Raw genomic sequence first — 26,925 nt, 5'->3', positions numbered from 1 at the left:
GCAGTAAAATTTACGATATAAATTTTTCCTGTCTTTTTTCTTAGTCTTTTTTTTTGGACAATTATCAGGCTGATAATCTGCGCCAGCAGACGCTACAGCAGATGCACCGTATATTGACAACCCGGCAGTCTGCACGTGCTCTTCTTGCAATAAATGACTACTTCTCCCGACTTCGAGCCCTCAGCTCTCTGTGGCTTGCACGGCCACGGGAGTGATGTTGTATGAGTATCAGGATCGTTTTTAGAAATATGGCCTCCTGCTAGGGAATCAAAAGGCTCACTTCCAACTTCGGAGTCCTTTTGGGACCTATACATGGTGCAGGGAGGCTTTAGTGGTGGTTTCAGCTCCATCTACACATGTAACATGAGATATGTTCACTGGGTAGTTGTATGCTTGTTTCATATGTTCAGTTAGGTGTTGTATTTTTATTTCTTATGTCTCAGACAACAGTGCCAATAATGTGATCATGTTTAATCTTTATTAAAACTAAAAAGGAAAAATTGTAGCAGAAGTTGGGTTGATAATTTAGATTGCAGTTATTGATTTGTATACCGTAGACCAGGTAAATATTTTTATTAGTTGTTTGGAATTTTTTGCTTTTGATGTAAGAAAACTAGCCTCATTATTAATGTCAAATTCCAAATTTGTTCTCATGATGCATTGAAGCCAAAATAAATTTGCAGGACAATGCGGTTTGAAGAGTGAACCTATTCAAATTCCAAATGTGGGCTTAACGTTGTCCTCCTTGGCCCTTATACCTGAGCCTTATACGCGCTTGGATGTAGCCGAGGGGTGACCATGGCTGAGAGCGGCACAGCCTTTTGCAGCACCAGCCCAAAGGCCTCATCCATGTTGAGCTCATCCCCCTTTGGGAGCTTCCAGTCAAATGAATGTACCAGCGTTCCCAAGGCATACGTTACAACCTCAATTCCCATTCTTATGCCTGCGCACATCCTTCGCCCTGCCCCGAATGGTAGGAGCTCAAAGTCATTCCCCCATGGGCTGATTCTTGCATTCTTTTCGCTCAAAAACCTTTCTGGCTTGAACTCCTGTGGATTTTCCCACACTTCTGGGTCGCGCCCGATTGCCCATACATTGACAAAGAGCCTAGTGTCTTCAGGTATGTAGTAACCATCGACCTCACAGGCATTGGCTGACACCCTTGGAATATTGAGTGGCACTGATGGGTGCTTTCGAAATGTTTCCTTGCAAATTGCTTCCAGGTAGGGGAGTTTTGGAACATCCGACTCTTGAAGCAAGCGATTCTTTCCAATGACTCGGTCCATCTCTGCATGTGCGCGCTTGAGCATGGTGGGGTTCTTTAAAATCTCTGCTAGCGCCCATTCAATGGTGCCCGATGATGTATCAGTGCCAGCAATAAATAAATTCTGGACAATGTTTCAAAACAGCCATAATAGTATCAGTAGGCTACTCGATGCAAATGCAAAGAAGTTTTTATGCTAAGCACATGTGAATCAAAGCTTACCAAGAGAAGGGCTTTGATATTGACCATGGACAGCTTCACGCCGCCCGAATACTCTTGTTCGGTCATAACAACATCGAGGATATCTGGGTTTCCCAGGCGCTCATGGGCAGTTGCCGAGTGCTCCTCGATCATCTTTGTGAGTAATGCATCAAACTTGTTGTGCAAAAGCTTCATTTTCCCCTCAATTCCCTGCAGGTCCATCCACGCAATCGATGGTATGAAATCACCAACATTAAACAACCCTGCCAATCTCATAAGCTCAACCACCATTTCCTTGAAGTCATTAGACTCCGACCCCTGTGTCTCAAACACTCGACGACTCAGACTTTTCTGCCCAATTATATTTGCAAGAGCGCATGACACCATCTCAGGCACCACCACGGGCTCGCCCCGCCTGCTCAACTCAACATGGCTTGGATCATGTGTCCAATCTCGGCTCCCCTGATGGCACCCCAATCTTTGAAAGACTTGGCACCCAGCATATGCAAACTGGTCAGCTTCCTTAGCAAGTTCCACCGTGGCCCAATGTCTGCAAACACAAAATCTTGTGCTTCATACGCGATGTGGGTGGCACCTGCATTCGGTGGACGGTTGGAGAAATTTAAGTCCAAAGTTTTCAAAAAAGCTCGAGCCGAATCTGGCTTCGATGCAACCACCACGTCACATGTGCCCAGCTTTAGGTACATGATGGCTCCATACTTTTGAGCCAACTGGGCAAGTGCCACATGCGGCATGGCCCCTAGGAGCGGCAAGCAACCGACCACTGGCCACCCTCTGGGTCCTGGCGGCAGCCGGCGACTAGACCTAGACATGGAGGTTATGCGTTTAACAAAAAATTTTGTCACTAGAAAGACCAGAGCTGTGAAGAGGAGCTCATCAATCTGTACCATTGTGTCTACTGCCATCCCTCTGTTACTTAGCGTTAGATATTGCTCGGGTGACCAGGTGAAAGCACCTTAGAAATAGATGTATCAGTTCATTATGGTTTTTAAAATACCTGGAGGACTATGAAACTCAGAGAGCCAGAATTTTAGGTGTATCACGTGTTCATTTGATTCTACCTACCTGTTTTTAGATGTACCACGAGACTTTGATCTACCGGAACTTCTTTTGTCCCTTTTTTTTTTCTTGGTCTATTTTCCTGTGATCTATGAATTTTAAGTTGGTTGTTATTAAATATAATAAATCAAACATTATCATAATAGGACATATATTATTAAATGTAACATCGCACATATTGCGTTGTCTGCCAAAGGTAATCTTAGTAATTTATTTTATGTTAATGAAATTAGTCGGTAAATTTGATAATTACTTCATATTTTTCTTTTTTAAAAATCTTATATTTTTATTTAGAATTTGAATTTATGATTTTTTTTTCAATATATAAAACATTTATTTTTATTTTAAAATTAGTACTTTCTACTCTATCTTTTGTAAAACTTTTGCTAATAAAAAGAAGGGTTCCATACACATTGCCCTATTAATTCCTTAAATTTAAAATAGAACATATTGATATCAATACTTTTGAAACTATCCGCTCCTAACCGTATAGATATTGTTCACTTTTGACTCAAAGAGACCCTCACGGTTTTAAAACACGTCTATAAGGTTACGAGGAATCTATACTTATATAGCGCTATGAATTTTCCCTCTTATCCAATGTGGGATGTTATAACTTTACTTTTTTTTCATTAGACAAGAGACGTTAATTAAGGATAGATTTGTAAATTCCCAAACTCAAAAAGGCCCAAATAGCTCTTTTCGAATAAAAATAAGGGACAATTGTGTTTTGGACCTAGTTGGACCCAAAAATTAAGCTTTGGTCCATATAAGTTCACTATTTAAACCTAAAACCTAAAGGAATTGTGAAAATTGAGAAAAATTATATGAATTTTTTATGTTTTCAAAAATGACATTTATTGACTATAAAAAAAGAAAGTAAAAAAACATTAATTTAAATTTTATTCTTTTTGTAAACGTCAATAAAATTTAATTTAATTTAGTGATTTGGAAAAAAAATACACCCTTTTTCCAAAAACTAAAAATAAATTATTATTATTATTATTGAAAAATCAAATATCTTGGAAAATATATATATTTAAAATTATGTATGTAAAAAATAACTAAAAATATGTTAAAATGATTTTTTAAAATGATATATTTTTAGAATATGTTTTTCTTTTTAAAAAATAGCTTTCTAAAAATAATAAATTTTCAGAATAATTATTAAAAAAAATTAAGATTAAAAATTTTGTCAAATATTATGGTAGAAAATACTCAAAATAGTATTGAAGGGTATATTGGTCTCTTCACATTTTATATCATTCCCATCAATTACTCAAAATAGTATTAAAGGGTATATTAATCTCTTCACATTTTATATCATTCCCATCAATTATACAATTTTTATAGGTCAAATTTTAATATTTGGCTTTTTGGATTTGAGAATTTACAAATCTACCCTTAAGTAGTCAATCACGTACACAGCACGTGACATTTATGTCCAGTAAAATTAATATCATTCAAGACAAAGGTGGAGTGGTTGTAATTAAGAGGTTGAAAATGTGTTGGATTTTAAATCTAAGAGGCAGTGTGCAAAACAAGGGATTTGTGGACGTGCAAAGGGTATTAAATCCTAAAAACAACATCAAATACTATTGTTTTTAGAGATGGTATGGTAAAGTTTTCGTGATTTAAGGATGGTGTTGTCCGTTGGTTATGAAAAAAGAGTTATAAAAATGAAGAAAAATTAAATCATTACGCTGGCGAGAGTAACGGAGAGGAAGGGCCAGTGAAGCGACCAAATCACGCAACCCCGGTCACCAGACTCACCATCCAGGTAACCCTAACCCTCTCTTCCTTCTTCTTCTCGTTCTTCTCACCTTAAAACCCTAATCAATCTCCCACACAGTAATTCCTGAAGAAAATTAAATTAAATTAAATTTCTGAAATAAAAATCCGAAGAGCAGGGTTTTTTTCTTTTTTCTTTTTTCCAAAACTGGATCATTTCATTATTTCCATTTGGCTAAAGAAATATCAATGGAGGATTTGAGGTGGTGTTTTTTGGTGAATCGAAGGAAACTATTTTGGGTTCGGAGGCGGGAATTCCCGGAAATTGGAGTTTGGTTTTCCTCACTCTTTTTTTTTTTTTTTTCTGAGAAGCAACGAGAGCCCAAAGATTCCAACTTGCTGTTATATACCGTGATTTCCTTTATATTTTTTTGGGGGTATGGGGATAGGGTTCTTGATCATGAGCTTATGATTGCAGAATCAGAAGCCAAAAAGCAAGGAAAGATGCCGCATAGAACTCGACCCATGACAGCCCTCTTGGTGTTTACTGGACTCAATGTTGTTTTGGCGTCAACCATTACTCCAGTCTATGATTTCGTCTGCTTCCTTCCATACTGGGAACGAAGGGTATGTATCTTAATTCCATTTTCTTTTTGCAATCGGGATACATATGCTAAAAGGACTATAAATTTTGTTCATATGGGTGAATGATAGCACTTCTAGTATTGCTTGACATCTCCCAGCAAAGGCTAAAATTTAGCTTCTGAGAGGATGGTATGGCTGTAGGGAACTGCAAAATGTCAACAGCTTGATCATTATCATTTATTCTTTCTGTCCTTGATTGTTTATGATTCATGACATATGTATAAAAAACATGGGAATTATTCCTATCGGTTTTGTTTATGTGTGTGTGTGTTTTAAAAAATTTAAATGTCAAATTTAATGATGATTGAGAACTCTAGATTGCTTGTGAGTGGTATATATTTGGTTCATCCAGGAAGCTCCCTTCAGCTAGCCTTGTGGTTATAGTTTAAAGTCGCGGTATTGGTCATTGACTCGGAAGGTCCTGAGGCACATCGGTATCGGTGTCTCGGATCGGTATCGGGTGATATGCAAAAAATTCTAATTTAAGAGCTCAAAATAATTTTAAAAAATTATGAAAATTATTAAAAAATTAAATACAAATAAGTAGAGTAAAAAATTAATAAAATAAACTTTTATTACATTAAAATTATTCAAATTATAATAAAAGCATACTTTTGGGATGATTTATGATAATATTAAAAAATTTTAAAAATATTTTAATTTAATCACTTGATGATAAATATTTCTTATTGAAGATGAAAATAATAAAAAGTAAATTTTTTTAATAAAAAATTATTTAAATTAAATATTTTGAATTTTTTTGAAAATATTTCAATTATTAAAAAATAAAACCATAATTCATCTTAAAAAAAATAAATATAATTTTTCTTATAAAATATATTCATTAATTTTAATTTTTATTTCCTATTTATTTGATATAAGTCTAATATTTATTATTTATTTTTTATCATTATAATTTTTATCAAATTATTTAAAACCCATATCCCCACCAAATACTCATAATCTAATTAAAAAATAAAAACATATTATTTAAAACCTAAATCCTCATCACAGATACCCATAACCCTTCGGTCAAACACCTGTATCAAAGATACCCATTTCTCCATCGATGATAACAGCAGTCCGACGACTCTGCTCTTGATGTTGCTCAGTTCCATCTCCGACGGGAACTTGGGCGATCCGAACAAGCAGGCGTGCTTCTTCGACCTCGCTGACGACTCCAAGATGCAGGGTTCTAACTCTGTATTTTTCATTTTCGTGGGTTTTGATCCCCTCATCTGATCTTCTCCACAATTTCTACTCCAACTCGGGTATCGGTCCGGTACCGGCCATGGTCGAGGCGGATATGACTCGGCCGAGTCGTACCGGTCTCGACCGAGATTTTGAACCTTGCTTGTGGTTGAACTATGGTGAGCCAGATTACTTTGGACTTAATGATAATGGATGATTAAGTAGCTCTATCATTCTCTAATTGTTTCCAGCAATTACATTATGTAATAATGTCCAGAGCCAGCAATTTTTTAACCATTTTTTTCCCATGGAATCATAGGCTCTCAACATACACTGGGTAAGCAAAATTTAAATACCGAGCTGAGTCTTCTAATCCTTCTTCAGAAGGTTTACAAAGCATTTGCACCAAATGGCCTTAGTTTTCTCAGTCCAAATAGGTAGATTTTTAAGTAGATTCAATATTCAAGTTGTTTCTTAAAATCATGTGAATATGGAGATTCATGCATTTAAATTCTTTTTTCCTCCTTTTTTGGAGATATCATTCACACTGATCTTGTAGTGATCTGCCACCATCTACAAAGTCTCTGCAGTTTCATATGGTTTTGGTTGGGTAAGTTCAAGTGGTTGACGATGGGTCAGAAAATGATCCTGAATAAGAATCTGAAAGGTAATTTTGCCAGCTAAATAAAGAGGCAAAAGAATGGCATGAACTGTTAGAGAATTTTAGACATGTAGCTTAGATTTTGAGTTTTGATTGATAACAGTTGTCTGTGTGGATAGAATGCAGTATTTGCTTCCAACGGATAAGTGCATAGTTTAAGGAGAAGCCCCATGGGTGTTTACCAAAATTATTGTTGTCCAATTTCTTCTTTTTTCCCCTTAAGATAAAGTTCTGGTAATAAAAGTGAACTTTGTATTCAGTGGCAAGTAAACTGGTTAGTTTGATGAGAACTTCTGCTTGCCAATGAACTGTGTCTTTCTAGTCTCTGCTACTAGGACCAAAACTTTACAGCCTTTTAGGAACTTAAATATTTTTGAGAATGTACCCCTTAGCTTCTTTCAGATCTAAATTTGCCAAACAGCTCAAAGTAGCCCTAAGGTCCAAATGTTATATTAATGTGTTAAGATATTTTTAGTCTTGTACATGCTTAGCTTAAAAGGAAATTTTCATATTTTGAATTTTTGAATTTTTATTGTTATATGGCTATGGCCAATTTGATGTGGACTGCCAGGTCTGAGCACTCCAGCAGTTGAATGGTTTTGGGAACCTTCTTGGTCATATGATCAACCTAAGTAGATTAATGCCTGATATTCATGTGTACTACTCTGACATCTGCTCTAGTCCAGATTTCAACATGTTAGTGCATAAGCTATCTCAGCATGTGTCACAAATAATTTATAGTATTATTTGTTGCATAAATTTTCTTAGAAATTTAACTTTTTTTATAATTACATATTCATTCAACTTGTTGTTCATGCAAGTTTGATCAAATCTCCATCCTCTCTGTGCTCGAATAAGTTATCCTCTCCAATTATCATAAATGAGTGGTTGATGGAGGACCTAAGAGTCTAAAGCAAACTGCAAACTATTAACTGTGAATCGAACAGTGTATATAGAAACTTGGGTATCAGATTGCCCTTATGAGGCATCAACAAATTGAACAAGAATACATGCTATCTAGAGCCATATCTATGTTTGGTTATTCAAACTAAAATTATTCTTAAGCACGCTTCAGAAATAAACATTTTTTTTTTCTTTTAATCCATATGGAGCAACATTGCTATGTATTGTTTTTTATTTTTGGGGGGAGATTCAAATCTAACCCATTATGATTCTTGCCCAAAAAAAAATCTATATCGTATAATTAAGTTTTTATTTATCCTTATCTCATGTTTATTTGCTTATGTTGTATTTGCTGCAGCGAGAACGACGACGTCAGGAACGTGAGGCATCTTTAGTGCACTCTCAATCAACATAAAAGGGCCTCCAGGGTCAGTTGTTCAGTTAATATATATTATTATTGGTGTTTTGTGCTATGGTAAATCTGTTTCTTAGTGCTCAAATTTAGAAACAGATGGATAATAAAGAAAAGAAACCAGCGCATGCTTACCATGGATTATCTAAATTGTAAATAGTCAGTTTTACTGTTTGCAAAATGTAAAATGCCACACTAAAGTTAGCAGGTCTGGGTACATGTGTCACAACTAAACAAATTTTTTCTTTGGTGCTACAGTATCATTTTTCATGGTATGTTGTGGTCTCTATTGGGGTTATACTAAGGTACCTTTGAAGGAAGGCTAATGTTGTAATTCTATCATGTCTTCCGCAAAGCGTGGATTATTCATTGTTCTTCGAGTAGAATCAACTCTACTCATGGTAGAAATGAACCCCATTAGAATTATAATTACACCGAATAGGCCTTTCAATTAACATGGATTGTATATATCATATTACCTGTCAAATATTGTCCAAGTAAAGCACTTGCCCTCTTGAGCTTTACATTTTTGTGTTTGAGGCAGAAAACAGTTTTTTCAAAGGAATGGTTACCTTGCTTGGAAATGGGTTAGTGTAAGGCAACACTTCTTTTGTGTTTGCTGTAGCCAACTGTCTATGCTGTGACTTGAAGCATAGGCACTGTACTTAGATCAAAGCTCCTGCATGAATCCTCACATAATAAGTTCATATTCTATATGATTGATGATGATATCTGAGGATGACTCCCTGATAAATTCGTGGATGCTCTTCATAGCACCATTTGAGGGAGCTCAGCAAAATTTGTTTCTTAGGAGCATATGTATGTCTTAAGTAATTTATTCACGGACATGTTACTTGTATGTTAATTTATGCTATTGTGAGAATTTTGTAGGAGTGGGGCTGAAGGTAGGATCTGTCAGAGTGGGCGGACCCAGATGAAAGGCCCAAGAAGAGAGTGAAAATGGGTTGGGCTTAGTAGGCAGTAGTGGTTGAACCTTGCTGGAAGAAAATCCACTACTTATTTTTGTACAAGTGGAGCCTTGAGTGAGGAAAGCATGACGCTCCCGAAGACCTTTTGCCTTTTCACATTAATACTGTTGATGATCTGAAACGGACAGTTTCTAATGAAATTTTGGTGCCAATAAGCTGTGACTTTGAGGCTGTTACTGGATTTGGGTTTGGATAAAAACTTGGGTGGTTGGAACTTCTACTCAAATATGATTTGGGTGTGATAATGAAGGATGTATAGGATTCCAAACTTTAATGCTCGACCGGTCCCTTGTGGGTTGGTGGTACTACCACCCATGAAGATACTGGCTTAGTTCAAGAATAGTGAAAAGGGAAAAAAAAAGACATTATTATTAATTCAATGGCCTGATCCCAATAATTGATGAGAAAAAATTGAAGTCCTTTCAATTTTAATATATTTTTTGTAATATATATATATGATTTTAATGACATTATTATTATTTATGGAAAATCTGAAAGTGAAGATGAGACCAAATCTGAAACCCAATTGAAGTGCCAATCATGGAAGGTACGCCGTACGCACAGGCCATGTGTACAGATATTTTAGGTAAAAGGGGGGTGACATGTGACTGCGATATCGAGATTTTCTCAATTATGATACGCGCTCGTGTGAGTGCGCGTGTCGATGGAGCCTTAGAGAATAGAAGATCAGACCCCAGCATCGGTTGGAGTCACGCTTTGTCTCTAAAGCATGTGCCCTCTACGCTTTCCCACTCGCATGTGCACTTGTCCCACTTGCTCGCTCTCCCCCCCTTCCTTTTGCTTGCTTTCTCCGCCATTCGCCAATTCCCCTCCTCTGCTTCTAACATATCATCTGCTTACGTGACGCTTTCTCATTCGCTCAATTCTTATTAACCCTTACTCTTCTTAATCTCATTCAACGGTAATATTTTCACCTTGGGACCACCTCATTTCTAGCCGTTGGATGTGTGGAGAGAAGTGACAGCTTACTGACCAAGTCTTCAATGGTTGATAATTCCAATTTTATCCCACGATTATGTGAGTTTCACAAATAGAATCTTCGTCTCACAGCCGTTAGATCTTGTGACTTAACAATCCGATCACAAGTTATAATCAAACAAAATAATACACTAAATCCTGCCTCTTTTTTCTCTCTCTTCATTTAAACCCCGCCTAAACCCCTCCTTAATCCCACCATATATAAATCCCCACGCTTACAAAATACCAATCTCTCTTCCCTGAAAAAATAACGCATACACATGAACAGAGCTTCTCCTCTCTCTATTTTCTCTCTCTAGAAATCCGCTGTCTTCTTCTGATTTCTAGGGTTGGAGTGTTGTATGTAATTGTGATTACAGATCCTCTATGGCGAACGTCCACATTAGCAACGGCGAAGCTGGGCCGAGCTCCGACTCGCTCAAGCCCATGGTGCTCACATCATCAACTTCGTTCAAGGCTCGCAAGAAGCCTACCATCTCCAGAGCTGGCTCCGAAGTCGAAGATGTCATCAACCTTTTGCACGGTTCCGATCCAGTCCGTGTCGAGCTCAATCGCCTCGAGAACGAAGTCAGAGGTAACAGTTCTTTCTTCTTCTATCGTTTATTTTCTAGGAAAATTTCTGTCGATAAAGGGAATTTCTTGTGCAAGCGGTTGTTTTTGGAGCTTACTGAAGAAACGCAGTGAATTAGTCAAAACCTGTCGGTAAAGTATCAGTGGACACGAAATGTTGCCTTTATTATTATTATTATTATTTTGGAAGCTTTTGCGAGAGTTAGGGTTTTATTGTCTTTTGTGGGTTTGATTACTGCTTTTGGTTAAATTGCACTGGTAATCCTTTTTTGAAGAAGAATGCGATTAATATTTGTTATTTTTGTCATTTTCATTTGAGAGAATTAGATTGTTTAATCACTGATGGAAAATAGTTCCAGAATAAAATTTGCCGGTGAAATCTATTTTTCTAAAAGCTACATTTGTCCTTATGACTGGGAAGGAATACATTTCTTCTCAGTCGGCTCGGAAAACAAAATTATCTCGACACCTTAAACCTGTCCTTTTGATTGAACACACAAGACAGGGTCAATGATCCTTTCCTGCTTCTTTTATTAATTTTTTAAATAGAATTTCTATGAAGATGACGAATTTTCTCATCTTAGGCTGTTAAAATTTTTTTGATGGTTCTTTTTCTTTTCCTTTTCTTATAATGGTTGGTTTTATTTATTTATGGTTTTTCTTTTTGGTTTTATTTATTTTTCACGAGTCTGTTTCCTCTTTACCAATAAAATAATAATTTAAAAAAAAAATTAATTGCTTAATTGCCTCATTAGCTGGAGCTGCCTTCTTTTCCTTTGGCTGTTGTGTTATCAATATCTATTTTCTCCTCTGAGTGCTCCATCTTGCTTGGGCCAAAATGTATGTGAATCAGAGAGAGATGATAATTTTGACTCGAGCACTGCTGAAAATGGTAGATAACTTTCTTGTGAAAAACTGAAAATTATCTAAAAAAATGCACACAAGCTGTAGAAAATAATATTAAAATAAAGACAAAAATATAAATAAGAATTAGGATAAACCCAAAAGTAAATTTTGGTCAGTGTGGCAACCAAATGAAAAGGTATATACATGTTGAAATCCTTTTTCCTGACTCTACAAAGAGTAATATTCCTGCCTTAGAGCATTATGATTTATGCTATGAATCCAGATAATGCATCAGAACTTCAGCCTCTTTAACCCATAATGTAATTGTCACACTTTTGAAGGCTTTCTTTATCTGGGGTTTATCTCAGTACCTTTCTAAGTTTCAAGTCAAGTGTAAAAGGACTGGGTGATGCCTTCTATTTAATCACGAAAAGTCACTGCTTTTGGAGGATTAGAGTCCTAAGCAAGGGCAGTATGACTGTCTGGGAATACTCTTTAACATATGCTTTCCAGTGCTAATTACCAAAAGGAACTGATAGAGCATGTTTTCAAGCCTCCCTTTGCCCTGTTTTTAACTGTGTGGACTCCGCTGCTAAATTGTGCAGTCATATGGATTAAATTCATCCGAGCTGAAGCAGAAGTGAATTTTCTTCAAAACATGTACAAGCTCAGTATTCTATCATGATACACAATGCTTATAGTTAATGTACTGAGCATGGTTTGTATTTTCAAATCCTTGGGAGGTTAAAACCTTAAAGGAAACAAGGCTCTGCAATAGTCCTGACAGTTTTTTTGATTCAAATGTAGAATAGAAGTAATTCAGGGAATTAGTAGATTTTTAAATCTTTTTACCGTATTTGCAGACAAAGATAGGGAACTGGGAGATGCACATGCGGAAATCAAGGCACTGAAATATTCAGAACGCCTCAAAGAGAAAGCAGTTGAAGAGGTACTTTACTTGCAATACTATGGCTATTGGAAGAGTCATATTTAGCCAACAAGGATTGAAAATAAAAGGGAAATTACATTTTATTTAGCTTGTAAATTGGGTTCATACTGAGGACATACCCCTAGGGTTTAGATTACATGCTTTTATGTGGTAAAATAAATAACTGGATTATCTTTGGTCCCTTCCTTTTAGGGTTTGAAGATATTTCCAACTCTTACGTCATGAGTTTCAACCAAAAAAAAAAAAAGGGAAGATTTTTTCCTTCAGCCTAAACAGTTTTACTAATTCCCAAAGTTTATATATATAAGATGGATATCGAGTTTGGAGTCAATTCTTGGGTCCACGTTATGCTTGAAATAGGATTGAACCTAAATTTTGTGATTTTTTTTCCAAAAATGGAAAGTGTATTCCAAGCTTTAGAATATGTGATCAAGATATGCCTATTGTTCTTATATGCCTCCTGTTGTCATTCATGCCTGGGAAAATGCTTACCTTTCCTATCTACCTTTGCTATACAACCAGTCAATTCCTTGGTGTTTCGACTCCATATAGCTTGCCTTCAACTAGGCCATGTTTTATGTTGCTCAGAGTGGTAATGACTTTATAACAGAGATCCTGCTGCTCTCTTCAAAATGCAGTGCAGCAAGGGTAGAACAGTTACCTTATTGCTTGGCCTATACCCAAAAATTACTTTATTCCTGACTCGCTTGTGTGAATTATGTTGATCCTTTAATCTCTCGGTCAATCAATGAATTGATCTTCAAGGTTGATTTTCATACTGGTCAGTTATCTTTCCTACCTTTTCCACACTTTATTTTATAGGCATTTTGGTACTTTTCCAGTTTAGTTCTCCGGCTTGCATTCATCAACTCCCCTAACACACCTTGGCGCTTGCTTTGCATAACGTCATGCAAATCCTATAGAAATACCTCTCTTTCAATTTCACTGGTAAATGGTCAGTCGGTGATTCAGTATTGCTGTGGTTTAGACAATAAATTGTAGTTGGCCATATAGGTCACACTCTTACAGTCTGCTTCAGTGTCAACTGCCCTAAAACATTTCTCTCACACTAGAATGAGGGCTTTGTATTGAATCTAGTGATGCAGTTGTCACATAGTGAAGATTTGAATGTTTAAGTAAACACTTTCACAACTGAACCTGGCTTTTAGGCATTAATGAAGTAGGCCCCATGTCCAGGAATAGATGGGTTGAACTTCCTTTGTCATACCAAGGAACTCAAGGGGAATATATACATACTTATATATGAGAGACAGAGAGAGAGAGATTTATAAGCTGGCTTTCTCATATATTTCTGTTGGTTGATGCCATTTCAGCTAACTGATGAGCTACAAAAAGTAGATGGAAAATTAAAAGCAACTGAAGCACTCTTGGAAAGCAAGGTACAGAATATGGTTATTCATCTTAAGATGTTTTCTCTGTGTGGTAATTAAAAAAAATGTTTTCTGTATTCATTGATGGGCTATTATTTTGTAGAACCTTGAGATTAAGAAGATAAATGATGAGAGAAAAGCAGCTCTGGCTGCCCAATTTGCAGCAGAAGCCACACTTCGAAGAGTTCATGCTGCCCAAAAAGATGATGAAATGCCTCCTATTGAAGCCATCATCGCCCCACTGGAGGCAGAGCTAAAGCTGGCTAGACTGGAGGTATATTTCCATCCTGCCACAAGTATTATTCGTTGCCTGTTTTCACTACCTCCAGTCATGTTGTACTCATACTGTTATGCATTCTTAAACATCAGCCTCTTGCGCCCCAGCACGGCCGTCCCCCCCTTCTCCTCCTCATGTGCATTTTTTCTAGAAAATTGATGCTTATTTGGTGTTGTCAAGGGTATATGGTCAAGAGCAATAACAGTAATTTTTTAACTAATTGTGCCCGAGCTTTTGGTTTGCTAGGCAGCAAAGTTGCAGGATGACAATAGAGCACTGGATCGACTAACTAAATCTAAGGAGGCTGCTTTACTTGAGGCTGAGAGAACTGTTGAGATTGCTTTGGCAAAAGCATCCTTGGTTGATGATCTGCAAAACAAAAACCAAGAACTCATGAAGCAGATTGAAATATGCCAGGTTTGTCTATTTTTCAAATTCTGCTTTTGCCTATGCTTTTCAAGTATATGAAATAATTTGCTATGGTGTACCAGTGAGTGGTACAGAATTGGGTTTAACATATATCTATTATAACAGGAGGAGAACAAAATCCTGGACAAAATGCATCGGCAAAAGGTTGCAGAGGTCAAAAAGCTAACACAAACTGTTTGTGAACTTGAAGAGGCTGTTTTGGCTGGGGGAGCTGCAGCAAATGCTGTGCGTGATTACCGGCGGAAAGTGCAAGAAATGAATGTAAGTACTATTATTCTTGCACTCCTATAGTTATTTCGAAATACCTGGTGACCATCCTGAGGATATAACAAGTCTGCAAGCTGCTTCTAACTTCAAGCTCCTGTAGGATGAGAGAAAAATTTTGGACCGGGAACTATCTCGTGCAAAGGTTACTGCAAATCGAGTAGCTGTTGTTGTTGCAAATGAATGGAAAGATGCCAATGACAAAGTGATGCCTGTGAAGCAATGGCTTGAAGAAAGAAAATTTTTTCAGGCATGTTATGCTTTTAATTCAGTCTTTATTTATATGAATATTAGCTAAGTATGATTTCCACGAGTCATTTTTCTTGAACATATGTTAACATCAGTTGGAAGTGAAAACTTGTGAGATTGGAGTTAGTGTTAGGAAAAAAGAACAAGAAGAAGGAGAAAAAGGAAGTATAGAAAGGTTTAGCTTTGTCTCAGTTTCTAACTTGACTTTCCTATGCCTTCTCACTTATTTATATTATTAACTAGGATTAAAATATACACCACAAATAACTAATGTGTAATAACTAGTAAACAACATCTAATAAAGTATAGCAAAATGATATAAACTGTAAACAAACAGCAAAATTATGTTTTTCCTTTTTCTTTTGGAGGATTACCATTATATCATCTATTATGACCTACACAGATCCTATTTCTGTTGTGATCTATGCAGATCCCATTTCTGTTGTGCTGCAAGTAAGAAAAAGTAGCTGATATCATGTTTGCCATACTTTGCTTTTAATTTGCTTAAATGGGGATAAAACTGAAACTAGGATTCTTGAAGTTACTTTTCCAAAAATGGAAAGTCAGATGCACCCAAGCTTGATGAATGAAAAGGTGAATAGTTACTGAGGAGGGGCTCTTTAAAGTTATTCCCAATTGCAAACAAGGTCCTGTTGCCTTATATGATTGACCTGTGTATAAATTTCTCTCAAAACTTGCTTGTGGCCAAGTATCAGAATGATTTTTCTGCCAGTAAGTACTAAGGAAGGTCAAATCATGTCGTGGCCTTCTTATTAGCACATATTGTTAAACTGTTGGTAAAAAGTGTGGATGTTTAAAGCTGGGTGAAATATATTTTCTGTCTCTCTTATTATAGTTTTTATATATCTGTAGGGAGAAATGCAACTACTTCGAGATAAACTGGCTGTAGCAGAGCGCACAGCCAAGGCTGAAGCACAGTTAAAAGTGAGGGAATTAACTTATTTTTAGTATTACCTTCTTTTTAGTTATTTTATTAATTTCATGGTAATGGTCCATCCATTGACTTGCTTAGGAGAAATATCAACTACGGTTCAAAGTGCTAGAAGAAAGACTTAGAGCATCTCCAAGTGGTAATTTACGCACAACTTCAGAAGGAAGAAGTATAAGCAATGGGCCGTCACGACGTCAGTCTCTTGGTGGGGCAGAAAACTTGTCAAGATCAGCCTCCAACGGCTTTGCATTGAGGAGAACAGCAAATTCACAATCCGGGTCGATCAGGTCCAACAGTGCCAGTGTGTTATTAAGAAATGCCAAGATCTCATCAAGATCATTTGATGGTGGTAGTAGATCACTAGATAGAGATAAAGTGATTCCAAATGCAGCTAGGAAACATGAAGTGCTCACTGACACCAATGATCAGATCCAAAATGCCAAGACAATTGGTACACATGAGGCAAGCACAAATGGAAATCCGAGTGAGAAAACAAAATCAGAACTTGATGATTCAGTCTCTGGAGTGTTGTATGATATGCTACAGAAAGAGGTTATCACTCTTAGAAGAGCTTGCCATGAGAAAGACCAGAGCCTTAAGGACAAGGATGATGCAATTGAGGTTGGCCATTATCCTTTTTTTTCTATATTGCAGCAGCTGACCCCCCTTCTCTTTCTGTGCCTCTTTTAACACAAAATTATTATGTTGTTGCTGCCACCCAGATGTTGGCAAAGAAGGTCGATACATTAAACAAAGCAATGGGAGTTGAGGCCAAAAAGATGCGAAGAGAAGTTGCTGCTATGGAAAAGGAAGTTGCGGCCATGCGTGTTAGCAAGGAGCATGATCCAAGGGCACGACGCCCAAGCGCTCCTAGAGGCTCTCAGTTGCTTTCTGCAAGGTAAACTCCAAATTATATCCTTGGATCAATCCAACGTGGCCGATTTCCTTGTTACAACCCATAAAGCTTGGAAGCATGCAAGCATTATCCAATTGAGAAGAGAATGTAAACTAGAGTATGACTAAGAATATGGTGTGCTTCATTTTCAGGAATGCACGAAACTCATAGGTAATGGATGTGGCTGCGACCCACTGACCCAGATAAAGGCATCTTTTATTTCTTCCGCCTCTGCTGTCAATGGGTTGGTACTCTTTTGTTATTATTTTTCTCTTTTCGTTTTTACCTGTATCGGCCAAGTAGTCGACTTGTAAAGAACTGACTTTAGGCTTTCCAGGAAATGATCCCACTCCCACTGTTGTATATTTTGTATTGAATATTACTAAAAGTTAATCTCAAATTACGTGTGCCATGAAATTAATATATATATATATAAACAAGTTGGTCAGTTTTTCCTATTGGTTTTTCTTTTGTTCCTTCGAGAGAACGATAACAAGCTCAATTTGAATAATGTGGATTTATTATTACAATGGGAAAAATGTTTCGCTCATAATTTTATCCGGGTTGATGTCTGAAGATCATCGAGTTTAAGCCTTTGAGAAATAAGGATTTTGAAGCAATGAAAAATTAATCATTGCTGGAGGCATTGTACTTTTTTACTTTCTTTGATAAATTGTTTTAAGAAGGTTATAGATGGAGAGAGAAAAAAACGTGGAAAACAAATAATGGAGGGGGCCAGGCGTGTAGGTGAGAGAAGTGAAAGATTTGAGAGGATGTTAATTGCTCCTTGGCTGGCTTCCGTTTATGCGTGGACCACTCTTTAACAGTGAGAGTGATGTAGGACAACCGTATGATTGCCTACACTCGAGGTAGGTGGACTTGGACATCCCTAGATGGTTGTCTGGGGGTAGGTTATAATAAAAAATAAAGATAAAGAAGAAACACGTAGAAAAAAATCAATAGAGTTTTACCATTGAGGGTTGCACATTGTAATAAAAGAAAATATAATATTATTCAGATCAATATAACCCTTTGATTTATATTGATTAGTTTATTTATAGGCTTCTCTAAGAAATCTAAAGTCTATTAGGATTCTAATAATCTATTATGATTTTAATTTTAATTACAACATCCAAAGTCTACGAGAACTATAATAATCTATCATGACTTAAATTTTCATTATATTATAACTCAACTAGCTAATCCTAATTTGATTCCAATAAATATTAATCCTAATTTAATTCCAAGTAATATTAATCATACTTTAATTACAACCAATACTAATTATCTTTCTTGATATATATATCTTGAAGATTCATCCTCATCAATTCTCTCTGACTTGAAAAAAACTCAACCTCGAGTTTTAGTGATTTTTCACGATCAATTGAAATTCCGAGCAATGCCTTCCACCATTTCTTTCTTCGTTGTCTCTTTCCCATGGTAAGATAGGATCTCAAGATCTCTTGAACTTATTCAATTTCATGCAAGACAAATATTGGACTTCAAAAAACTTTTTGATGTTGTACAACAAGTTGATAATTTTCAAAATAATTATGTGTCTTCAACAAACTTGTGGAAAGTTGTTTCTCACACTCTTCTTGTAAATTGTTTTGTGGAATAATAAGATTCTTGAATTCCCTATATTCAAAATAAATTTTAGCGGGTTCTTCATGTTTGCCACCACTTATGATAATGTTTGGCCTTGGAAAGTCAAACTTGATTCTTCTAAAACTTCTTTGAGCTCTTCTATTGGTTGATCTAGTCAGTTTCATCACCTCTTGCTTTCTAGATTCATCATTGATGATTTCTTCTTCCTTTCTAGTAACTTGACTTGTTTTTTAGTGATAATATTTTTTAAACTAGGTCTTTCGGCGATACGAAGTCATTATCAAACACCAATTTATTTTGCCAAAACCAGAGCTTCCACACTGCAACTCCAAACACTAATGGCCACTCATACTCTCCTTACTCTCAATTGCTTCTTCAAATTATGTAAAATTATGCATGAGCCATTCAGAACTACTCCAGTTTCAAAAATCTCTCTTCACATTCGGACATAACAAAGTTTCCCATACTTTTTTTGCTAACCTGCAGTCATGCAACACATGAAGGCATTATTCGACTTTATTTAGGCATCAAACACAATTCAGCGAAGCTGCTATATGTCTTTTGAAGTGATTTTCATTTGTCAGCAACTTGTTGTGCAAAGCCAGCCACATAACTTCGACTTGCTTTTTAGTAAGAATATTTTATAACTCTTCTAGTTTCAAGAGTGCTAATTTTTCCTTTGGTTGCTTATGTGATGGAATTTCCTTCATTGGACAAAGAATCTTTTTACGCCCATTGCGCACAAGTGTGTAAGTGTTCTCATATCCATCATGTTGGATCCTTTCCTCAAAAAGCTCTGGTCTTCCAAGCATAATATGGTCATAGGCAAAACATCACACCGTGCTAATAACTCAATTATTACTGAAATTAAACATCACTAGACAACAAGAACTCAACAAAATAAATGTGTCATTTACCCATGCTATTTGATAGGGATTTGGATGATCTTCTGTCTTTAGATTAAGTTTCTCAATAAGCTCCTCTGAAGCTAGATTGCAACAACTACCTCCATCAATAATCAAAGTACATAGTCTCCCTTAACAAACAACATGAGTTTGGAAGATGCTAGTACGTCGCCAATCCTCCTCTTCATTTAGCCTTAGTATGTTCACCAATGGCTGCATAAAAAAAGTTGTAGCCTTCAACCATGTTTGCATATGTTACTCCACTCTTCAATTACATATGCCTTCATGCCAAGAATTTTCGCTCTAATACCAAAATTGGTGTAGGACAACCCTAGGATGGTTGCCTACACTCAAGGGTAGGTGGACTAAGGTTTTATTTTTTAGGATGTAAGGAAATGAACAATGAATAAATTATATGGTAGAGAAAATTATAAGATAAGAAATAGAGAGAAAGAAGAAACAATGAAGAAAAGATGGAAAACCTTAGAGTTTCATTAAGGCCTTCTAGGAGTCTCACCTAGAAGAAAATCAATGGAGTCTCACTATTGAGAGTTACAACCTTGCAATGAAAGAAAATATAATATTATTCATATCAATTCATCCCTTTAATTTACAATGATTAGCCTATTTATAAGCTTTTCTAAGAAATCTAAAGTTTACTAGGACTTTAATAATCTATTATGATTCTAATTCTAATTACAACATCCAAAGTCTACTAGGACTATAATAACCTATCATGACTCAAATTCTAATTATATTATAACTTAACTAGCTAATCCTAATTTGATTCCAAAAAATATTAATCATACTTTAATTCTAAGTAATATTAATCCTACTTTAATTACAACAAATATTAATTCTCTTTCTTGATATATATATCTTCAAGATTCATCCTCATCAGGGAGACGCTCACCCCACCACCACCTCCTCCTCCTTCTTCACCTGCTCGATTTCCTTACCCACACTTTTATAACTGCTCATGCTCCCTTCACCTGCTTGATTCCCTTATCCATGCTTTTATTACTGCTTGATTCACCTGCTCCTCCTCCTTCACCCGCTTGATTCCCTTATACACGCTTTTATTACAGTTCATATTCAAGTCATTTTTGTATGTTAAATGATTCCAGCTACTACTTGGGTCTACTAATTCCTTGGTGTATATATGAGCTTCTCAGTATAGGAAATTAATCCTGACATTGTAGAATGCCCCTGCAAGACATGGAGAAGCGTAGGCAAGGAATTAGGGATCACCTGGTACTAGTTCCATGCCCATTTCAAGGCCACATGAAGCCCATGCTTCACCTGGCCAATCTCCTTCACTCTAAAGGCTTCTCCATCACCATTATTCACTCACAATCCAATTCTCCAAATCCTTCTCACTACCCCCACTTCTTCTTCCGCTGCTTGGGTGACTCCTCCCACATACAATCTGCCTCTGATGGTGATTTTGTGCCCTTCATATCTGCCCTTAACCAACACTCTCCCACCATATTTCGTGATCTCCTGCTTCGTATGCATTTCCAGGATCCTATCTTGTCCATTATTCACGACTCTGTTATGTACTTCCCTATTACTGTCGCTGATGAACTGGATATTCCAAGGATCGTCTTGCGCACTAGTAGTGCTGCTGCGGGTTTCGCTTTCGCCCTCTCTATCCCTAAACAACAAAGATCACTTCCTTTCCAAGGTATATATATATTGAAAAATATCGAAACGAACCTGACTTGAATGCGTTTTTTTATTTAACTTTCTGATTCAACAACCTTTTTGACTGATCAGAAAATGAATTAGAGGAAGCTTTGGTAGAATTTCCATCCATCAGAGGGAAGGACCTGCCAGTGATCAACACATTTCACAAAGAAGCCCGGGATGAGTTCCTTGCTCGTGTTCATCACGGAACAAGGACAGCCAGTGCAATTGTGTGGAACACTTTCAGGGGTCTCGAGCAAACAACATTGGAGAAAATGGAACTACTCTTCTCTGTCCCAAACTTCCCAATAGGCCCTCTTCACAAACATTCAGGAGCTTCTTTGACCAGCTTTGTGACCGAGGACCATGGCTGCATTGCCTGGCTAGATCAGCAAGCTCCAAGCTCAGTGATTTACGTAAGCGTTGGTAGCCTAATCACAACGAGTGAAAGTGAGCTAGTTGAGATGGCTTGGGGCCTAGCCAACAGTGGCCAACCCTTCCTGTGGGTGGTTCGACCCGGTTTGGTCAATGGCTCATCCAACGCTGCCCAGCTCTTGCCGAAAGAGTTTAAAGAGACCACGAATAAAAGGGGCAGAGTCATTAGTTGGGCGCCTCAAGAAGCAGTGTTGGCACACCGATCAGTGGGAGGGTTTTGGACACACAGTGGATGGAATTCAACAGTTGAGAGTATTAGTGAGGGGGTCCCAATGCTATGCTCTCCGATTGTGGGGGACCAAAGAGTGAATGCAAGGTTTGTGAGCCATGTTTGGAGGATAGGCATACAATTAGAGGATGGAGTGGAGAGAGGGAAGATAGAGAAGGCTATTAAAAGGCTCATGGTTGATGAAGAGGGAACGGAGATGAAGAAGAGAGCTATGGATTTGAAAGACAAGGTGGCATCTTCCTTGAGACAAGGTGGTTCCTCTTCCGAGTTTTTACACAGTTTGGTGGATTTCATCAAGGGAAAATTATGTAAGCCTTAATTTGTTTGTGAAGATAGGCATGGAAATTGCTGATAGTGCTGGGGGATCTTTCTCAATAAAACCCCGTTTCGTTAGGTGTGGTGTGCGCCAGCTGTTGAGTCTACTCACAATGTCTATTTCAAGACGACTGGCCCTTGACGGAATGAAGTTTGTCTTATATGCTTCTTTGGCAAGTACTTCCCTGTTGCTGAAAATTGGCAACATTGAGTAGTGTCCAGGGATGCTTTTGCTTCTGCTTTGCTTTTCATTTTCAATTAATATATGTCTGTAACATTTAATAATCCTTTTGGGCATGGTCTGGACAGCAAAGGGGCTCACTGCAGTGAGGTCGGTGGATTAAATTCAAATTATGTCTTATCTTCTTTATTGCAAATTTGCTAATTGTCGGGATTTTTTCTTTTTCTTTTTTCACATTTAGTTGTGGGTCTTCGTACACATCGAAGAGTGGGATCGATCGCTGCCAACAAAATTTGGTATCACGGTTTTGTATTTAACTTATATTTTATTGTTTTATATTTTAATTTTATTTATTTATATTACATCTCATATATTTATATCATCCGTTAAGGGCTAAAATTGCAAGTTGATAACAAATTATTCTAGAATTTTTCTTAATTGTTTTTTTGCAAGGAGAGTAAGTCATTGTTGAGTCCATAATGACTATAGTTAGGATGGATGATACTTGAAAGTGATATTAGTTATTCCATTTGTGATATCTCACAATAAATAAGGAGGAAAGTTATCAAAACTTTATAAATATATATATATTTTTTAATTTTGTAAACATGTTTTAAAGTCGTAAGGATCCCTTTGAATTCAGAGAAGATAATATTAACATGGTTGGATATGGATCGTTATAAATAGTATCAAAGTCAATTATCAACTTCAGTGTAAGAGTTTGTTCACTCTTATGAGAGGTGTTTGTTTATTTGACCTTATAATTTGTCTATATAGGAGGGTGTTTATGTTATCTCATATCGAATAAATAAAAAAGTTTTTAACATTATACAAGTATAGATCTATCTTAATCTTGTAAAGTGTCCATTTGAACACGATATCTACATGGTTACACAATTTATATTATATCATTAGCCCTTTATACCCTTAATTTCATTTATTTTTAAAATTCTAAAAATATATGGAGAAATTGTATTTTGATGTATCATTGTTGAGTCCATAATGACTATCATTTTCATGGAAGGTAATCAAAAGTGATGTTAGTCGTAGCCTTTTATACCTTTAATTTATTTTATTTTTTAAATTAAAATAAAATATAGAGAAATTGGTTTTGCATCCATCAAACCTCTTTTTACATTCACCCTTTTACTAAACCTTTTTAAGGTAAAAATATCTCATATCGAAATTCTTAAATTATCTTTAAGTACAAAAATATATCAAGTTTCGTTCCTTTCTTATTTGATATCTCACATCGAATATAGGAAAAAATTTATAACACTTTATAAATCATTTTTAACTTTGTAAATATATTTTAAAGTCGTGAGGTTTCCTTTGGACTCAAAATTAATAATATCAATATGATTGGGTGCGAGTCATTAAAAATAGCATCAAAGTCAATCATTGACCTCGGTTTGGGAGTTTGTTCACTCTTGTGAGAAGTGTTTGTTTATTTGATCTCACAATTTGTCTATATAAAGGGTGTTTATGTTATCCCACATCAAATATGGAAGAAAGTTCTTAACACTATACAAGTATAAGTTCATTTTAACTTTATAAATATGTTTAAAAGTTGTAGGAGATAAATTTTATTTGGATGTGTCGTTGTTGAGTCCATAATGACTATCATTTTCCTGGAAGGTAATCAAAAGTGATACTAGTCATAGCGTTTTATACCTCTAATTTCTTTTATTTTTTTAATTTAAAAAAATATAGAGAAATTGTTTTTGCATCCATCAAACCTCTTCTTGCATTCACCCTTTTAATGAAATTTTTTAAGATAAAAATATCTCTTACCAAAATCTTTAAATTATCTTTTAAGTACAAAAATTTATCAAGTTTAATTCCTTTATTGTTTGATTTATTCTCTTTTAATTTCTTTATAATCTTAACAAAATTTAGCAAAGAGTTGTGTTTTTACTCAATGGATGAGCAAGTAATTATCTCTAATGATGGTAGTATAGATGCAGAGACATATTTAAAAATAAAAAAATTGCATTTGTTATTGCATTTTGAAGTTGAAAGAAGGAGATGTTGCAAATAGTGTTCGAAGTTGTAAGGTCGAACGTTTTATAATTATTTGATGTTGTACTTTCAAATATCTTAAAATGTTCAAAACTATACTTTTAGACATTTCTTTGTTGTTTGAACTTCAACCAGATGCAATATTGCAAATGGTATTTAGAGTTATAAGGTCAAATTTTTTACAATTATCCGATGTTGTACTTTCGAACATCTTAAGAATGTTTGAATCCGTAAGTTTAGACATCATGGGATGGGATGAGGTTTATTTTATTATTATTTATTCTTATTTTACTTTTTCACAAATTCTCATTTCTAAATTATTTTTAAATTCTTTCTAATTGTTTTTTAATTATATTTTACAATATGATTTTTGTTAAATAAACTTCAAAGAAAATGATTTTCTAGTAGGCTATTCTTGGTTCTTAGAAAAGTTGAAGGAAAATGCAATGGAAATAAAATCAGGAGGAAAAATATAAAAAAAGAAAAAAAGAAGGAAAATAAAAAATAGATTTAAAATTAAAAAATGATTTTTATATACTTCTTCAACCTTATTTCACTTATTTTTTTTTCATTATATAAAGAGTATATAATTTAAAATTTTATAAATATTTAACTAATTTTAATTATATTTAATTTTCTTTCATAATTTCTATAGTGAAACTAAATATAAGAAAATCATTTTCTTTAATATTTTTTTCTTAATACTTTTTGAAAACAAACATAATCATAATTTTTTTCTTATCATACATTTGTAATGCTTAATATAAAATTTAATAAGAACCTAATTTTTAATTTTGACTATAAATGGTATTTTTTTTCTAGATCATAAGTACGTTGGTTAAATTAAAAAAAATTATGATATTTTAGTGACTGATTAATATTATGGAATTAAAGGGTTGAAATTTGAGATTATAAATAATATTAAAATATAAAGAAAATAAACTTATCATTAAATTAATAGATTAAATAATTTATTAATAATCTCCTCCGGCTTTTCAAACTTTACATGTGAAGCCCAAATGGCAAAACACGGAGTTTCAAAAAACAAAAGCTCAAGTTCAAACGGGTTTCTAAAAACTGAAGCCCAAAGCCCAAAGCCCATAAATAGGAAGTACCTGAAGAGGGGTTGTTTGTTTCTCTGAGGGCCTAATAAACCCAACGACATAGGCAGAGAGAGAGGCGGGAAAGCTGAGCTGGAGCAATCAAGAAACACAACTGTTCTTCCCTTTCATTATGGTTTTCAATCTTTGTTTCTTTTAACGTTTTAAAATGGCTATGAGACCGCCTTGCCTTCCTCTCTGAATGGTGGTCTCTTGTTTCTACACATACCATTCCATGCATTCTCTCGGTCACCCATTCTCTTTATTCAAACCTACGATCTTTCCTCGTAGGCTCTGTTTGGTTTCCAAGAAAGTGGTCTAGGTCTCTCTTTTTGTTGATTTATCTTTGGTTTACAAGAATCAGAAGTGAAGTAAAATGGGTTCTTGATTTATGTTTATTTTTTCTTTTTCAAACCTACGTTTTGATCTTTTCTCTCCGGCTCTGTTTGGTTTCCAAGAAAGTGGTCTAGGTATCTCTCTTTTTCTTGATTTATCTTTGGTTTACAAGAATCAGGAGTGACGTAAAGTCGGTTCTTAATTTATGTTTAGTTTTTCTTTTTCAAACCTACGTTTTGATCTTTTTGTCTCTGGCTCTGTTTGGTTTCCACGAAAGTGGTCTAGGTCTAATATGCACTGTGTTTTCTTTCCTTCTTATTGGTTTCTGATTGGTTTTCCAAGAAATTGAAGGAAAATGAACTCTCTGCTCTTTCTTTTTCTTGGTTTATCTCTGGCTTACAAGACTTCTTGATTTACGTTTGATTTCTCTTTTTCAAACCTCCATTTTAATCTTTCCTCTTCGGTTCTGTTTGGTTTCCAAGAAAGTGGTCTAGGTCTAATGTGGATCGTGTTTTCGTTCTTTTTCTTTTTCTTGATTTATCTTTGGTTTACAAGAAACAGAAGTGAAGGAATGTAGGCTATTGATTTCTGTTTGGTACTTAGGTTTCTCTTTTTCAAACCTACGTTGTGATCTTTCCTCTTTTGCAATGCACAGTATTTCTTTCTTTTTCTCGGTGTCTGTTTGGTTTACAAGAAGCAGGAATGAAGTACATCGTGTTCTTGACTTCTGTTTGGTTTCCAAGAAAACGATATCTCTTACTTGCTGTTTATCATGTTTTTATTTTTCAAAAAAATTAGGTTTAGGGATTGAACCGGTGATTCACATCTCAGACAATTGTTCTTGTTCTTCAATTTTTTTAGGGTTTGTTTCCGATTGAGAAGGATCTCGAGTCATTTTCTGATCCAGGATAGTACAAGCTCTAAAAGCTCCACGGTTTGAACAGATTCTACTTTTCCTGTTAAGCTATCTGTTTATTTTCGTCCGTTTCTTTTGAAAAATAATTATCAAATAGGATTATAAAAGATAGAGCAACAAAGAAGCATGGATGATAACCAAAAATTTAATAATATTTTTTTTTAATTATTTTCACTTATTTTCTAAAAATTATTTAAAAAAATAATTACAATAATAATTAAAAATAATATATTAAGTATAAAAGTTATTTTAAAAAATAAAAAAATACAAGTTAAGGTTACCAAAGCCCAT

The 26,925-nt window shown here is 35.5% G+C and overlaps 3 protein-coding genes and 1 pseudogene across 3 annotated transcripts; 3 read left to right on the top strand and 1 right to left on the bottom strand.

The window, feature by feature from the left end:
• Positions 1-605: 605 nt before the first annotated feature.
• LOC117921113 lies at positions 606-2,481 on the bottom strand (annotated as a pseudogene).
• A 1,646-nt stretch (positions 2,482-4,127) lies between these two features.
• LOC117919960 lies at positions 4,128-9,035 on the top strand. The gene is made up of 4 exons (XM_034837281.1): positions 4,128-4,325; positions 4,755-4,903; positions 8,035-8,104; positions 8,980-9,035. Exons 2-3 carry the CDS (start codon positions 4,781-4,783, stop codon positions 8,089-8,091), a joined length of 180 nt encoding a protein of 59 aa, XP_034693172.1. The 5' UTR covers positions 4,128-4,325; positions 4,755-4,780; the 3' UTR covers positions 8,092-8,104; positions 8,980-9,035.
• A 494-nt stretch (positions 9,036-9,529) lies between these two features.
• On the top strand, positions 9,530-17,356 carry LOC117920706 (microtubule-associated protein 70-2-like). The gene is made up of 11 exons (XM_034838296.1): positions 9,530-10,650; positions 12,356-12,441; positions 13,776-13,841; positions 13,936-14,106; positions 14,356-14,526; positions 14,644-14,799; positions 14,906-15,052; positions 15,925-15,996; positions 16,085-16,624; positions 16,726-16,901; positions 17,051-17,356. The coding sequence occupies exons 1-11, from the start codon at positions 10,443-10,445 to the stop codon at positions 17,067-17,069; spliced, it is 1,812 nt and encodes a 603-aa protein (XP_034694187.1). The 5' UTR covers positions 9,530-10,442; the 3' UTR covers positions 17,070-17,356.
• Positions 17,357-20,533: 3,177 nt separating this feature from the next.
• Positions 20,534-22,449, top strand: LOC117920087 (UDP-glucose iridoid glucosyltransferase-like). Its single transcript, XM_034837441.1, has 2 exons — positions 20,534-21,098; positions 21,191-22,449. The coding sequence occupies exons 1-2, from the start codon at positions 20,615-20,617 to the stop codon at positions 22,081-22,083; spliced, it is 1,377 nt and encodes a 458-aa protein (XP_034693332.1). The 5' UTR covers positions 20,534-20,614; the 3' UTR covers positions 22,084-22,449.
• Positions 22,450-26,925: the final 4,476 nt, after the last annotated feature.

The sequence above is a fragment of the Vitis riparia genome, chromosome 8 (assembly GCF_004353265.1).
Source record: "Vitis riparia cultivar Riparia Gloire de Montpellier isolate 1030 chromosome 8, EGFV_Vit.rip_1.0, whole genome shotgun sequence".
Taxonomy (NCBI): domain Eukaryota; kingdom Viridiplantae; phylum Streptophyta; class Magnoliopsida; order Vitales; family Vitaceae; genus Vitis; species Vitis riparia.
Note: the sequence above shows the minus strand (reverse complement) of the source record. Positions and strands in the feature narration are given on the sequence as shown.

Coding starts and splice junctions, on each gene's coding strand:
- LOC117920706 (XM_034838296.1), top strand. CDS start 10,443: ATGGCGAACGTCCACATTAGCAACGGCGAAGCTGGGCCGAGCTCCGAC. Junction 12,442..13,775: donor AAGAGAAAGCAGTTGAAGAG/GTACTTTACTTG, acceptor ATGCCATTTCAG/CTAACTGATGAGCTACAAAA. Junction 14,527..14,643: donor AGCAGATTGAAATATGCCAG/GTTTGTCTATTT, acceptor CTATTATAACAG/GAGGAGAACAAAATCCTGGA.
- LOC117920087 (XM_034837441.1), top strand. CDS start 20,615: ATGCCCCTGCAAGACATGGAGAAGCGTAGGCAAGGAATTAGGGATCAC. Junction 21,099..21,190: donor AAGATCACTTCCTTTCCAAG/GTATATATATAT, acceptor TTGACTGATCAG/AAAATGAATTAGAGGAAGCT.
- LOC117919960 (XM_034837281.1), top strand. CDS start 4,781: ATGCCGCATAGAACTCGACCCATGACAGCCCTCTTGGTGTTTACTGGA. Junction 4,904..8,034: donor TTCCATACTGGGAACGAAGG/GTATGTATCTTA, acceptor TATTTGCTGCAG/CGAGAACGACGACGTCAGGA.